Source organism: Bos grunniens, chromosome 12, assembly GCF_055505025.1.
Source record: "Bos grunniens cultivar Pamir isolate PY7600 chromosome 12, Bosgru_T2T1.0, whole genome shotgun sequence".
Classification (NCBI taxonomy): Eukaryota; Metazoa; Chordata; class Mammalia; order Artiodactyla; family Bovidae; genus Bos; species Bos grunniens.
Genome location: NC_141176.1, coordinates 76,486,865 through 76,503,111, shown reverse-complemented (window position 1 = coordinate 76,503,111; position 16,247 = coordinate 76,486,865). Strand labels below are relative to the sequence as shown.

General features: G+C 41.5%; 1 protein-coding gene across 1 annotated transcript in view; it reads left to right on the top strand.

Moving 5' to 3' along the window:
* Nucleotides 1-16,247, top strand: part of LOC147361932 (ATP-binding cassette sub-family C member 4-like) — a 153,504-nt gene that overhangs the window by 34,091 nt on the left and 103,166 nt on the right. Inside the window, exons 9-12 of the mRNA XM_086330249.1 lie at nt 3,420-3,521; nt 5,772-5,861; nt 6,009-6,200; nt 16,125-16,219. Coding sequence (XP_086186375.1) covers nt 3,420-3,521; nt 5,772-5,861; nt 6,009-6,200; nt 16,125-16,219 — 479 coding nt within the window. The remainder of the gene's footprint in view (nt 1-3,419; nt 3,522-5,771; nt 5,862-6,008; nt 6,201-16,124; nt 16,220-16,247) is intronic.

Below are 16,247 nucleotides of genomic sequence, written 5' to 3'. Positions count from 1 at the left end.
AAAGCTATGGTTATTCCAGTAGTCATGTATGCATGTGAGAGTTGGACTATAAAGAAAGTTGAACACTGAAGAATAGATTCATTTGAACTGTGGTGTTGGAGAAGACTCTTACGAGTCCCTTGTACAGCAAGGAGATCCAACCAGTCTATCCTAATGGAGATCAGTCCTGGGTGTTCATTGGAAGGACTGATGTTGAAGCTGAAACTCCAATACTTTGGCCACCTGATTCAAAGAGATGACTCATTTGAAAAGACCCTGATGCTGGGAAAGATTGAAGGTGGGAGGAGAAAGGAATGACAGAGGACTAGATGGTTGGATGGCATCACTGACTCAATGGACATGAGTTTAGCTAAACTCTGGGAGTTGTTAATGGACAGGGAGACCTGGTATGTTGCAGTCCATGAGGTCACAAAGAGTCGGACACAACTGAGTACCTGAACTGAACTGAAGATCCGTGCTCATTTAGCAGTAGTAGTATTAATAGCAGCAACATAGGCCTTTGCCATGCAGTGATAGATGCAGGATGATTCAAATGTCTAAATGCAAGAGATGCAAACAAATTGCATCTCCTGTGCTGACTGGAATGTCTAGGCAGTGATGGTGCATAGACCTGGGGTGACTAGGATTTCTCTCTGGTCTGGGAGGGGAGGAACTTGCTGAAAAGCCCCTGTTCCCTGGGCAGGAAGTGTGGCCTCAGATTCACTTAGTTCTCTGTGTTTAAAACTGGATTCTTTCCACCAAAGATGTTTTATTGTTGAGTTCTGATCTCTGCATTTTTGTTCCTGTTCTTCTTTTACTTCGTGTCTAAGCCTCTCTCTAGCTGCCCTCATCCTTTCAAATGTGTGATTCCCACCATGCCTGTTTTCTCCTTTTTAAAACTAACTGTCCCTATATAGTTAGGAGTAAATAATTTTTATCATGAAGACAAGGGCCTGGCACACAGTAGGTGCTCAAGTATTTCTGTTTAAAATGAAGATTAAATTGTCTCTATGAAAATGAATGATTTACTATGACCTCATAAGCCCAAGACATCTATTTTTCCCTAAATGATGAGCGGGGACCCATGGTCTTGGCACTGAATGACTCCCATAGGATGTGAAAGATTTTAACTGCAAAGCGCTAAAACTTTTCAATGACTTCTGCATCCAGTAAAATGTTTCTCTGAGGTTATCTTATTCACAGAGCAGCTTTAGGTTTTCCATTACCACCACTGGGAAGTCAGTCTTTTTGGCTGCAGTTCTGATGTGGATACTTTCCTGCATAACCTATTCTGGGTCTGCACTTCATGGATCTAATGGCCATTTAATTTCATCTTTTCATCAGAGTGGGTCCTGGAGAAAAATCCAGCCATTACTTCAGGTGCTTTTTTTCTTTGAAAGCGGGAATTTCTGTTCTAATGTACACACATTGAGTGTTGATGTCTTGGTTACACACTTACGCTGAAATTGTATCTGATTCTGTGTAGACAAGATATATAACATATACATTGCTCTCCATGGCCCTTGGTCTTTTTCATCAATAGAAATTGATATATTCCAGATGAGAAATTCAAGCAAGGTGTTTTGAGGCTCATGCTGCATCACAAAGTATGAAACCAATACAATATTGTAAAGTAATTAACCTCCAATTAAAATAAATAAATTTATTTAAAAAAATAAATAAATGAAAAATAAAACAATATTTTGTATTAAAAAAAAAAAACAAACTGATGCCCTGTTGACTCTTTGAGAAGGATGGGCTGGTTCCTTAAGTGCGGTGAGGGTAGGGGAGGTTTGATGGTTTGAGCCAGATGGGTGAGTTATGTGGTCTGCCCACCGTCTTGTAGGTGCCATGTGCCAAGATCTTACACAGTTCCCTGCTTTTGATCCCAGCAGCTCAGAAATGGCAGTTGGCTTGTGGTGTTTTTGTATCTTACTGTTCATAATTGCCTTTCCATGTGTGCAGTTATATTTAGTCCCTTACGATTTCTTTGTATTTTGTTGCTCAAGGAGATGTTTGTCCAGGTGCAAGCACTCCCATAAAGGGCCCTGGGTCCCAGCCTGCCTCATAACATTTCTCTTGTTGCTGTGTCAGCTTTAACTATGTAAGGCTGTAGCCATGCTACAGTGGTTGGACTGATTTGAACAACCATACAGTCTGATTATGCAAGACTCAGTCTTAGCTGGAGTTGGGACTGTATAAGTGTATAAATGACATAGTGTCTCCCTTCTATGTGACTTAATATTCCTCTGGGGATTCAGAGGTAGGGAGGGTAGTGCCAGCTTGGGAGGTGCTGAGATGGTTCCCAGTAAGGTTAGTATTTGAGATGGGCCAGAAGGAAGGATGGGGTCAGAACTCAGGGTGTCTGAGTAGAGGTCACCTGGGGAGTGTGGACTTAGGTGCTGGCCGATCACTGGGAGGTGTTAATTGTGGTGGACACTCTTGGAGGTGCCGTAGAGATATTAGGAAGGAGTGGTGCGTTTGGGGTCAGTTTGGTGGTGTTGAGGAGAACTCAGGAAGGAATCAGAAAAAGAAAAGTATCAGTATTTGAAATGATTAATTGGTGAGTGAGTTTCTGAAATTATGTTTCTAGAGGAAAGAAGAATTGGGAAAGAGATGAGCTTTGGGAGAACAGATGAGAGCTGCTATGTGGCTGATGATGGGAGAGTTGGTGTGGAGAGAGGACTCAGGCTGCAGTGGTTGAGAGCCTTCAGAGAAGTCCTCAGACCACTGTCTGTTCATCTTGCCTCCTACTGGACACAGGTTTGGTGTGGACAGAAGTAGCTTTGCCCAGTGTTAGATTCTCTGTGAGCCTGGAAGAGAAGAGGAGGGAATGAGAGGATCAAGTCTCCTGCCAGCTAGTGTTTGAGAGAAATGTAAGGATCCTGTCTTTCTTTTCCTGCACAAGCATTTTTACTCATGTGCATTGAGTCGGTGATGCCATCCAGACATCTCATCTTCTGTCGTCCCCTTCTTCTCCTGCCCCCAATCCCTGCCAACATCAGGGTCTTTTCCAATGAGGAGTTGACTTAGATGTATATATACTATAATAATAGTATATTACATACTATATACTATTTACTATTTCTCAAGTGAACCAGTGAAGATGCTCAGTCATGTCCGACTCTTTGTGACCCCGTGGACTGTAGCCTACCAAGCTCCTCTGTCCATGGGATTCTCCAGGCAAGAACACTGGAGTGGGTTGCCATTTCCTTCTGCAGGGGATCTTCCCTGCTCAGGGGTTGAACTCGGGTTTCCCACATTGGAGGCAGTCGCTTTAATCTCTGAGTCACCAGGGAAGCCCAAGACCTGATAAAATACAGCTATAAAATGATAGGTAGGCTGTATAAATTTTTTATTGCAAATTTCAGAGAAGCAGTTGTTTTGTTTGTGCTTTCTTCTTTCAGTATAAACAATCTATATTTTGCCTTTTTCTGTAGAAATTTCTGTTACTTAATGAAACGTCACAATGCTACCCTCAGCTGCCATCAGATGGTAAAACAATCGTGGATGTGCAGGCATTTACAGCTTTTTGGGAAAAGGTAAGAAACCTTCCATTTCAAAATCGTGACTGCTAAAAGACAACTGTGACATAGATTTACTGGAGAATTTTGAGATTTTACACATACTGTAAAATGTGACTTTCTCATTTACTGAGACTATGTTATAAAAATTCTTGGAATCAGGAATAAGGTTTACAATGAGTAGAGATTAAGTGTAAAATCACCCTGAGGCATTTGACATGTTGCTCTTTTTCTCATTTTCAAGCAAGCTTTCAATGTATTAGCATGTGTTGAGCTTAAAGTATGTAAATTCTTTTAATTTTTAGTTTATTTTTCATTATGTTTTATTACAGAGTATTAAATATAATTCCCTGTGCTATACAATAGGATCACCTTAAACAAAAGATATAGAACGTAAATACATCTTTTCTTGAAAAGTGAAAGTTGCTCAGTTGTGTCTGACTCTTTGTGACCCCGTCGACTATACAGTTCATGATTATCTCTAGGGCAGAGTACTGGAGTGGGTAGCCTTTCCCTTCTACAGGAGATCTTTCCAACCCATGGATCGAACTTAGGTCTCCCACATTGCAGGCAGATTCTTTACCAGCTGAGCCAGAAAAGCCAGATCTAATATTCTGGGCTGAGTGTGAAGTGTTAGTCACTTCAGCTGTGTCTGAGTCTTTGTGACCCCATGGACTATAGCCCATAAGGTGCCTCTGTCCGTGGGAATGGATATCCACTCCAGTATTTCTGTTCTTGTTGTTCAGTAGCTCGATAGTGTCCAGCTCTTTGCAACTCCAAGAACTGCAACATGCCAGACTTCCCTGTCCTTCACCATTCTCCTGGAGCTTGTTCAAACTCATGTCCATCTAGTCAGTGATGCCATCCAACCATCTTTTCCTTTGTCATCCCATTCTCCTCCTACTTTCAATCTTTCCCAGCATCAAGGTCTTTTCCAGTGAGTCAGCTCTTTGCATCAGGTGGCCAAAGTATTGGAGCTTCAGCTTCAGCATCAGTCCTTCCAATGAATACTCAAGATTGATTTCCTTTAGGATTGACTGGTTTGATCTTCTTGCAGTCCAAGGGACTCTCAAGAGTCTTCTTCAACACCACAGTTCAAAAGCATCAATTCTTCTGCACTCAGCCTTCTTTATGGTCCAATTCTCACATCCATACATGACTACTGGGAAAACCATAATTTTGACTATACGGACTTTTGTTGGGAAAGTAATGTCTCTGCTTTTTAATACACAGTTTAGGTTTGTCATAGCTTTTCTTCCAAGGAGCAAGCATTTTTAATTTCATGGCTGCAGTCACTGTCTGAAGTGATTTTGGAGCACAAGAAAATAAAATCTGCCACTGTTTCCACTTCCTCCCTTTCTATTTGCCATGAAGCGATGAAACCAGATGCCATGATCTTAGATTTTAGAATGTTGAGTTTTAAGCCAGCTTTTTAACTCTCCTCTCTCACTTCCATCAAGAGGCTCTTTAGTTCCTCTTCACTTTCTGTCATTAGATTGGTATCATCTGCATGTTTGAGATTGTTGATATTCTGTCAGAATTCTAGATTCCATTTTGTGTTTCATCTGGCCTGGCATTCTGCATCATGTTGTCTGCATAAAAGTTAAATTATCAGGGTGACAATACATAGCTCTGACATACTCCTTTCCCAATTTGGAACCAGTCTGTTGTTCCATGTCTCGTCCTAACTGTTTCCTCTTGACCTGCATACAGGTTTCTCAGGTGATAGGTAACATGATCTGGTGTTCACATCTCTTTATAAATTTTCCAGAGTTTGTTGTGATCAATACTGGTAAAAGCTTTAGCATAGTCAATGAAGCAGAAGTAGATACTTCTCTGGAGTTCTGAGATCCAACAAATATCAGCAATTTGATCTCTGGTTCCTCTGTCTTTTCTAAACCCAGCTTACACACCTAGAAGTTCTCTGTTCATGTACTGCTGAAGCCTAGGTTGAAGGATTTTGAACATTACTTTGCTAGCACGTGAAATGAGCGCAATTGTGTGGTAGTTGGAACGTTCCTCTGTTTGTATGGGAATCTAGTCAAAGAAGGAACCTTCCTAACGTTAGCTAAAGCTGCCTCAAATCCCCAAAGAGATAAGATTTAATGAAGAGACCTCCAGAACACAATATCTTAAAACAGGAAAGAGAAAAATGTGGGTTATATTTTGCATATCAGTTATGTCGACTATTGTTATCTTTTCCCCTTTGTAAAACAATTTGTGTTACTTTATTAAAATGGGTACATTTTTATAAACTTTAATTTGTAGGCATCAGAGACCCCAACTCTACAAGGCCTTTCCTTTACTGTCAGACCTGGTGAACTGTTAGCTGTGGTTGGACCTGTGGGCGCAGGAAAGGTAAGTTGTGATGCCTTTTGTCAGCTTGATGCAACTCCACAAAGGTTCTATCCTGTATCAAGCACCAGGGTGGGGTCAGCTGTGCTGCAGGGCATGTTCCGCCCTGAGTGCTGCCTGTTCATGTGTGTGTGTTGCCGTCTGTTTCAGTCCTCACTGTTACATGCTCTGCTGGGGGAGCTGCCCCCGAGCCAAGGGAAGGTCAGCATCCATGGGAGGATTGCGTATGTCTCTCAGCAGCCCTGGTTGTTTCCAGGAACTGTGAAGAGTAACATCTTATTTGGGAAGAAATATGAAAAAGAACGATATGAAAAAGTAATAAAGGCTTGTGCTTTAAAAAAGGTGAGTAATGACGTTTGAGTTGCGTTTACTTGAATTTCAAATAATGATAGTGTTGATTTTAAACTAAAAGTTTTGTCAAAAGTTCTTTTTTAAAAAATGGGAAGATTTTTGAATGTTGCTTAATTTTACAGTTGGTCTTCTGGGTTTTTATGCAGGCATATTTACATATGCTGTCCTTTTAATGTTTATGGGATAATGACACTTACACAATACCTTTGCCGGGGCGGGGTGGGTGATGGGGATTGTTTCATTCTGTGAAGTTTCATTAGCTTTTAACTTTTTTAATGGAAAGCTATAAACATTTACAAAAACAGAGAGCACAGTGTAATGAACCCTTCAGGCTCCACCCCCAGCTTCAGCCGGAATCAGCTGGTGACTAGTCTCCCTGCATCTCTACCCCTGCCCTCTGCCAGCCCCACCCCCACCCAGAGTATTGAGGAGCAGATCCTAGGCCTCAGATTAGTTCATCTGTAAACACTTCATTAGTTTTCTCTAAAAGATAGTAAAGCCTTTGGGGTAAAAATATCACTATATTTCACCTGAAAAAATATATTTCACCTGAATGTCATCAACCTGTTAGTGTGTGTTTGTGTATTTTTGATCATCTCACTGGAGAAATCTCCTTCACCACTATTTGAACCCGCATAAGGTCTGCCCCAGTACTTAGCTGATGCTTCCTTGTTCCCTTTCAGTCTGTGAGTATCTCTCTCCACTTCATTTTTGACTTGTAATTTATCATTTAAGGAAACTGGAATGCTTAAACATTTCTTTTTAATACTGCATCATTTCACTGAGGGGGATTATTTTCAGAAATGGCATTGGGTTTCACAGAAATGTCACAGAAATGGTGAGATGAAAGGTTTAACTGTAAGTTGGGATTTAAATAAGATTAGTGAATAAATGATGAGAACTAAACTGATAGGAGAATACAATTTGGCAAAAAGAAAGGGAAAAAAGTAAATAACGTTAAATACTGTGTTACTCTCTTGGGTTATAAAAAGTCAGTGAATAATAGTGTTAAAGGGCTCCCCACCACCCCCACCCCTGGGTTCTGTTCAGTGCAGTCTGGAATCCCACTGTTCTCTTGTACTGTGAGGAAAAGGCAGAGACCGATCTTCAAAGGTGTGGTGTTGAAGACTCCAAACCTGCTTTGTGAGGAAATGGTAATTCTCCTCAAAAAATGACTTGAACATCATAGGTTATATCAGGTGAGCCTGTGCGTGCTAAGTCACTTCAGTTGTGTCCGACTCTGCGGCCCTATGGACTGTAGCCTGGCAGGCTTATCTATCCGTGGGATTCTCCAGGCAAGAATACTGGGTTGGGTTGCCATGCCCTCCTGCAGGGGATCTTCCTGACCTAGGGGTCAAACCCTCGTCTCTTATGTCTCCAGCATTGCCAAGTGGATTGTTTACCACTAGTGCCAGCTAGGAAGCCCTGTATCAAGTAAGTAGCATTTTACAATGATGTGAACAAACAGAATTGCTTGTTTAATGGGCTTGTTTCTTTATTCTGTGTTCTTGTTCATGGGTGATTGTACGTTTGCAGAAATGATGTCAAATTAGCAGGAATGAGCTAGAGTTTTATTAAATGGTGTAGATTCCATGTAAGAAAAGAAGGGACAGCAAATGTAGAACAGTGAGAACAGTAGCTCCCATTTATTCAGAGTCCACGTGCAAAGCCTTTTTCTGTCTTTCACACGTGCACATGCACACAGATAATTTAGATTTATGTATTATTCATTCTTTATGAGCGTCTTCGATATTCCCTTCCTCACTTTATAGTTAGTATAACTGAGGCCTGGAGCAATGAGACACCTCATCTCTACATTTGCAGCTCAAGTTCAGATCCCAGGAAGCTGATGCTTTGCCACAGCCTCATGGGATGACTGGACCAGTAACACGGGCAGTGTTCTGGGGCTTTACCCTCCCTGGGGCAAGTGTGCAGCACAGACTCTGGTGGGAAGGGGACCTGCAGGACTGGGCTGCACAGTGATTCTTCTGTATGGGATGTGACGTTTCTATAAACATGGACTGCTCTCCTGTTCTTGTGCATAGTTGGGACATGTAGTTTGGGCCTCTCATGCCCATCCCATCCTTGGCAGGAAAGGAGGCCCAGAGTGGAGAAGTAGCGGAGAGGAGAGTTCTGGCCCCAGCTTCATCACTTGCCTGCTGTCACTCTGGACATGTCCTGTTACCTGCCTGGACCTCTGACGTTTCTGCAGCAAAGTGAGAACGTTGGATCAGAGGGTTTCCAGGAGGTTTTGTTGCTGCTCTGAAATGTCATGTATGACTCCAGTTAATAATAGGTCAGCAAGTTCTTTATGATACCTGAGAACTACCTAGTAAGTTAAAAGAGCCTCTGCTTGTCTCCTTTTGGATTTCAGGTATCAGAGGATGGTCATAAAGGCAATCACAGGAAATAGTAGCATCCTGGAGTTTAGTCTGGTCTGTAGACACAGAGACAGCATGTGTGGTAGAAAAGGCTTGGCCAGGCTTCCCTCATAGCTCAGTTGTAAAGAATCCACCTGCAATGCAGGAGACCCCAGTTCAATTCTTAGGTCAGGAAGATCTGCTGGAGAAGGGATAGGCTACCCTTTCCAGTATTCTTGGGCTTCCTTGTGGCTCAGCTGGTAAAGAATCCACCTGCAATATGGGAGATCCAGGTTCGAGCCCTGGTTTGGGAAGATGCCCTGGAGAAGGGAAAAGCTACCCATTCCAGTATTCTGGCCTGGAGATTTCCATGGTCTATAGTCCACGGGGTCGAAAAGAGTCAGACAAGACTGAGCGACTTTCACTTTCACTTTGGAGAGAACCAGTCCTGGGTAGTAACTCCAGATATTTGTCTCAATTTCCATTCTTATTAAATGGGGGAGGGTTGGGGTTGCTGTAAAGACTACAGAAAATGCCTGTGAAATGTAAACAAACTAGAGTTTCAGTTAATGGTTACTATCGGTATCATTCTAACCTTTTCCTCTCTATCCATTTATCCATCCGTATAAATATAACAAAGATTTCTGGAGTATTACTCAGCCATTAAAAAGAATACATTTGAATCAGTTCTAATGAGGTGGATGAAACTGGAGCCTATTATACAGAGTGAAGTAAGCCAGAAGGAAAAACATAAATACAGTATACTAACGCATATATATGGAATTTAGAAAGATGGTAACAATAACTCTGTATACGAGACAGCAAAAGAGACACTGATGTATAGAACAGTCTTATGGACTCTGTGGGAGAGGGAGAGGGTGGGAAGATTTGGGAGAATGGCATTGAAACATGTAAAATATCATGTAGGAAACGAGTTGCCAGTCCAGGTTCGATGCACGATGCTGGATGCTTGGGGCTGGTGCACTGGACGGCCCAGAGGGATGGTATGGGGAGGGAGGAGGGAGGAGGGTTCGGGATGGGGAACACATGTATACCTGTGGCGGATTCATTTTGATATTTGGCAAAACTAATACAATTATGTAAAGTTTAAAAATAAAATAAAATTAGAAAAAAAAATAAATAAATAAATAAAATAAATAAAATAAAAAAAATTAAAAAAAAAAAAAAAAAAGATTTCTCCTTACCCCTACATCCCCCACATCCTGGAGGAAAAGCCATAAAAATACATTTATTTTTTTTAAAAATATATTTATTTAAATTGGAGGATAATTATAATATTGTGATGATTTTTGCCATAGATCAACATGAATCAGCCATGGGTATACATGTGTCCCCCTAGCCTGAACCCCCCTCCCACCTCCCTACCCACCCTATCCCACTGGATTGCCCCAGATTACTGGCTTTGGGTGCCCTGCTTCATGCATGAAACTTGCACTGGTCATCTATTTTACTTATGGCACTGCACATGTTTCAATGCTATTCTCTCAAATTATCCCACCATCACCTTCTCACCTGAGTCCAAAAGTCTGTTCTTTACACCTGTGTCTCCTTTGCTGCCTGCCTGTAGGATCTTCATCACTCTAAAAACAACATGCTTTTAGAATGTTGTTCTAAAAGCAACATTTTTGTATAACATATGTTAGTAGCAACTAGATGTATTATACTAGAACTTATTGAAATAACTATTTAAATTCATTGAGCAGAAAATTTTTCTGTAACAAAACAGGGAGACGTGAAGTAATCAGACTGTGATGTTGATTCAGGCTAATGACATTAACTCCAAGGTCTAGGAGTCAGAAGATTCAGGAATTGAGTTCCAATCATTCTATTGACCAGATGTTTGGTTTTGGTTTTTTTGATCCTTACAAGCCTGTTTATTCATCTGTAAAATGGAGATAGTAAAACTATTAACCTCATGAGGTTTTTTTGAGGATGAAATGTGGTCATCATTTTAAAGCACCTGATTGCTAGGGACCTAACAGGTACTCTGTAAATGAGTTTTAAAATAAATTAATTCTTAATTATAAGCTCGGCCAGATTCTGGAAAATTATATCTATAAAATGTGACATGTAAGAAAGAAGTATTTAACTTCTTATGGAAGAGTACTTAGCTTCCATTATTCAAGTTGATATTTCTATAGGTGCTCTACACATAGTACATTATGTAAATCAACAATAACGATATCCTGTTACCCAGTATAGTATGTAACATTTGTTACATGTTATCTTTAAGGCATTTGAAAATGTTTAATGAACATGTATTTAAAGGTACCAAATTGATAAATTCTAGGTTAATATTTTTCCACATAGATCACTTACTTGGACATTTCTTTTCAGATTGCTTTGACAATCATCAGATAATAAGTTTATTGATACTTATATGTCTAGGTATAGAGGCCTTCAAGTCTTGAGTTACTTTATTGAGTTGTCTTCTTTTCACATATACCTTCAGTCACCATCTGGGTGGCATGATGTGAAAGAAAAGAAGGCTCTGTACTGACATGAGCTGGTTCAGATTCCAGCTCTTCTGTTTAACAGCTGACCAGTGATGTGGTCCTCACTCACTCTCAGTTTCCTCATCTGTGAAATGGGGCCAGTACTTACTCTGCATCTTGCTGTGAGGATTAGAGATAATGAGCATCAGGGTCCAGCACAGAGCTTCAGGCACAGATCTTACCCTGCAGGAGCTGAGAGAAGCCATGTTCATGTGTACAAATAATGGAGCAGAATAAGATGGTCCTTCATGAGACATGAGAGATGAGAGCCTTGGGAACCCAGCAGGAAGAGAGATGAGTGCAGGATGGTTTCATGGGAGAGTGTGTTTTGGGTGAGGCTAGAAAATGGTCAGGATATTGATAGACCGTGAGAGAAAGAGCAATTCCAAATGGAAGAAAAGCTGTGAAGGAAGCAGGGCCTCCTGCTGTTTGACTCTGGAACCCAGCCCTGCTCTGCCAGGGCCTCACATCTGGTCCTCATTAACCATTTCAGCAGTCTGCTCCGTGGTGCTTCTACTGTAAGTCTCCACCATCGCTGAAGGGCCCTTGATGTGCTTCTGGATGGATGGTACCAAACCAGCATTGCCTTTTCCTAGTTTGTCTCTAGTTTGTGTGTCTGCTGTTCAGTGAGAATTGGTTGAATTTTGGGGCTTCCCTGGTCGCTCAGACAGTACAGAATCTGTCTGCAATACAGGAAGACCTGGGCTTATTCCTTGGATTGGAAAGATCCCCTGGAGAAGAAAATGGCAACCCACTCCAGTATTCTTGCCTTGGAGAATTCCATGGACAGAGGAGCCTAATAGGCTATAATCCATGGGATCACAGAATTGAAAATGACTGAGTAACTAACACTTACTTACTTAACTTTGAGGTAACAAATATGAATAAGAACACTTTCCTGTCAGTGGAAGGAACTGTAATATATGCTCAACTCAGGCTTTTCCCCTTTAATCTAATCAGAACAAGTTGGTTGATAAATCAACTCTACTTAGTTTTACTTCAAATCCTCCAAAATGTTTTTCCCCTTGGTGGCTTGTTCATATATAATTTTCAGAGTCAACAACACAGTCAAAGTATTACTACCAGACTCAGAGATAATTTCTTAGGTCCTGGAAAGAGAGACCATGAATGCTTTTTCTAGAATGTGGTTAAGATTGCTGTATTAAAATGTGGTGCTATTTTAAGAAGAAAACCATTTGAACAACATAAAATCAAAGCATAAAAACTAAGCGGAACCGTTTGCAAGGACTCTCAACAGTGAAAGAGAGGCCAAGTGATTCTATGTGTGGGCATGAGACTGAGAACATAACATAAGTCATTTTTTTCAATGAAGACCCAAAGCAAGAGATGGTATTAATTTCTGAGCTCAAGAAAGAAAGAATGTGAGGTAATTATAAATTATCACAGCAGAGTACTTGCTGATTTTCATCAGATGCACCTCCATTAAGATTTGAGTGAGTGGGAAACCTGTGTGTGTCTGTGTCTTTGTGGTTGTCAGGGAGGGTTATGATGGAGTTTATTTCTTCCATGGTGGTCATGTGCTTTGTATGTTATGATTCACACTGTAAACAGGGTCCCACTGTTGGCTTGGTGAGAAAATAGGAATCAGTCACCAACACCAAGTTATAATCAACTCATGTCCATTTTTCATTTGTGGAGGTGTTCACACAATTCTTTAGATTTTCACAGCATCCTTGAGTTCAGTGACTCTGGTTTCTGCAGCACATTCTATAGAAGAGGAAAATGAGACTTAGGGAGGTCAAAGGACTTGTTGTCATGGTGGCACCAGTGAGCTACTTGCTTTTCCCGCAAATTTGCTGCAGTAGAGACAGAGAAGTGAGGACTTCACCTGCAGAAAGGGACTGCTGTGCATCCTAGGTTGAGGCATGGGGGGTTTAGTAGATAAAAACTCCAACCAAACCCTGTCTGTGACAGAATGTGCCAATTGATAATTGCAGGCAACCAAAGACTTCTAATGAAATACTATGTAACTTAACTCTAAGGCAGAGAACAAGGGATCAAATTCCCAACATCTGTTGAATCATAGAAAAAGCACAAGAATTTCAGAAAAACATCTACTTCTGCTTCATTAATATGATAAAGCCTTTCACTCTATGGATCACAAAAAAGGGTAGAAAATTCCTAAAAGAGATGGGGATATCAGACCACCTTACTGGCCCCCTGTGAAACCTGTATGGAGGTCAAGAAGCAACAGTTGGAACTGGACATGGAACAGAGGATTGATTCCAAATTGGGAAAGGAGTACAAGGCTGTATATTGTCATCCTGCTCATTTAACTTATATGCAGATTACACCATGTGAAATGCCAGGCTGGATGAAGAACAAGATAGAATAAAGATTGCTGGGAAAAATATCAATAATCTCAGATATGCAGATGACACCACCCATATAGCAGAAAGCGAAGGGAAACTAAAGAGCCTCTTGATGAATGTGAAAGAGTAGAGTGAAAAAATTGGCTTAAAACTCAACATTCAAAAAACTAAGATCATGGCATCCAGTTCCATCACTTCATGGCAATAGATGGGGAAACAATGGAAACAGTGATAGACTTTATTTTCTTGGGCTCCAAAATCACTGCAGATGGTGACTGCAGTCATGAAATTAAAAATGTTTGCTCCTTGGGAGAAAAGCTATGACAAACCTAGACAGCATATTAAAAAGAAGAGGCATTAATTTGCCAACAAAATTCTGTCTAGTCACGGCTATGGTTTTTCCAGTAGTCATGTATGGATGTGAGAGTTGTATCATAAAGAAAGCTGAGTGCAGAAGAATAGATGTATTTGAACTGTGGTGTTGGAGAAGACTCTTGAGAGTCCCTTGGACTTCAAAGAGATCAAACATGTCAATTGTAAAGGAAATCAACCCTAAATATTCATTGGAAGGACTGAAGCTCCAATACTTTGACCATGTGATGGGAAGAACCAACTCATTAGAAAAGACCCTGATGCTGAAAAAGATTGAAGGCAGGAGGAGAGGGGATGACAGAGGATGAGATGGTTGGATGGCATCCCTGACTCAGTAGACATGAGTTTGAATGCGCTCCACGAGATGGTAAAGGACAAGGAAGGCTGGAGTGCTGCGTTCCATGGATCACAAAGAGTCAGACACAACTGAGTGACTGAACAACTTCTTAAGCCTGATTTTTTTTTTTTAATTTTATTTTATTTTTAAACTTTATATAATTGTATTAGTTTTGCCAAATATCAAAATGAATCCGCCACAGGTATGCATGATTTCTATCATGTCATTTTGGGAATGTACTTGTCATCTATTCTCTTTTTTTTCCATGATGCCCTGGGGAAAATAGGCTGATTTGTCTTTGTCTATTTACTTCTTAAATAATATCCAAATATAACTTTTGATTGATTCCCAGATCCTCAAGTTACAGCTTTATTTCCTTCTTAGCTTTGAGTTTTCCTGCTTTCACAGACAAGTATCTACTTAGTCCAGCTGATCTGCTTGGTGTCCCTCGAGCACACTGTTTCTTTCCTTTTGGTTTTCCTGCTCAGCTTGCTCTTTCTGCTCCCATTTCTTGTACAGACCTTGTCTGTCACTCACTTTAAGTATCACTGTGAAGACTTGGGTCAGGTGTTATCCCTTCTCTGAAAGTGGGAAGCTGAGGCAGAGATCAGCAAAATGTCTTTTTAAGAGACACTCATTCCTTGATAAAAAGAAGTCCTGTGCCTTTGCCAGCCTCACACCTGTTTCTCTAGCACAGACCTTCACACTTGCATGCCAGCTGCAATGTGACACCACCGAGAGGTCATCTCAGCTTGTCCACAAGCGAAGTCCCCTAAACCTGTACCCACCATCTTCTCCAGCTCAGTAAATGGAGACCCTGTTCTTCCCCTTCCTTACACCCCAAATACCACAGTCTCCTCTTCTCTTACAACCCACACCTATCCTGTCAGCAGATCTTTTGGACTCTGCCTTCAACATGTGCTTGGAGTGTGACCCCATCTCTCCATTACCACTGCTCTCACTCTGGTCCTGACCACTGTCATCTCTCACCTCGATTATTCCAGTAATGTCCTCACTTGTATCTACCCTCACCCTTCCCCACTTACTGTCTTTTTCTGTAAAGCACAGGAGCAATTCCTTAAAACCTCAAATAGGTCCAACCTCCCCCTCCTCTTCTTACTGGAGTGACCCCAGGTTCCTCTTGCTCTGTCTCTGCCCTCACGGCCCTCATTCTTACTCTGCTCTGCTCTCCTGCCTCCTTGTCCTGAATGCCTTGGGCATCTCCTCAGTGTCCCCTGGACTGGCCCATCCCTCTGTGTGGAGCAGCCTCTCCAGGTCTGCCTGATCCCTGCCCCTTCCCCCAGATCTGCTTACCGGGCTCTGAGCAGAGTCCTCACACCCCAGTGTGGACTCACTTCCCTCCTTCACTCTCCATCCCCCTGAACCGGCTTCCTTTTCCTTCCTGTCCTCAGTACTTGTGCTCAGGTTATTTTCCATATCGTCCATCTTCCATCATGGAAAGAAACTCTAGGAGGTTTGTTTCTTCACAACTGAGTTCACTGTGCCCAGAGCAATGCCTGTCATACAGTAGGTCCTAAATAAATACTGTTAAAATAGTCAAATGAGTACATGCTTTCCCAAACTACAGAATGAAAACAAATAAACACTGAGATTTTTTTTTTCTTTTAATTTTCAAGGTTACAGTTTAGTTACTCTGACTTATTCCCACTGCTGTCACTTCCCAGGTCACTCGGTGGTAAAGAATCCACCTGCCAGTGCAGGAGACGCAGGAGACACTGATTCAATCCCTGGGTCAGGAAGATCTCCTGGAGGAGGAAACAGCAAACCACTCCAGTGTTGTTGCCTGGAGAATCCCATGGACAGAGGAGCCTGACAAGTCCTAGTCCACGGGGTTACAAAGAGTTGAATACGACTTAGCAGCTGAGCATATATGCATGTTAATCAAATACTTGTATGAGAAACTAATGCTAAAACTGTAAGATGTTAGTAGAACACAATTTATATTTTTTTATTTTTCCCCTTTCCTATCTGTATAGGATTTACAGCTTTTGAAGGAAGGAGATCTAACTGAGATAGGAGACAGAGGAACCCCGCTGAGTGAAGGCCAGAAAGCCCGGGTCAGCCTCGCCAGGTAAATGGGGTTTCAGTTGCCATCCTGC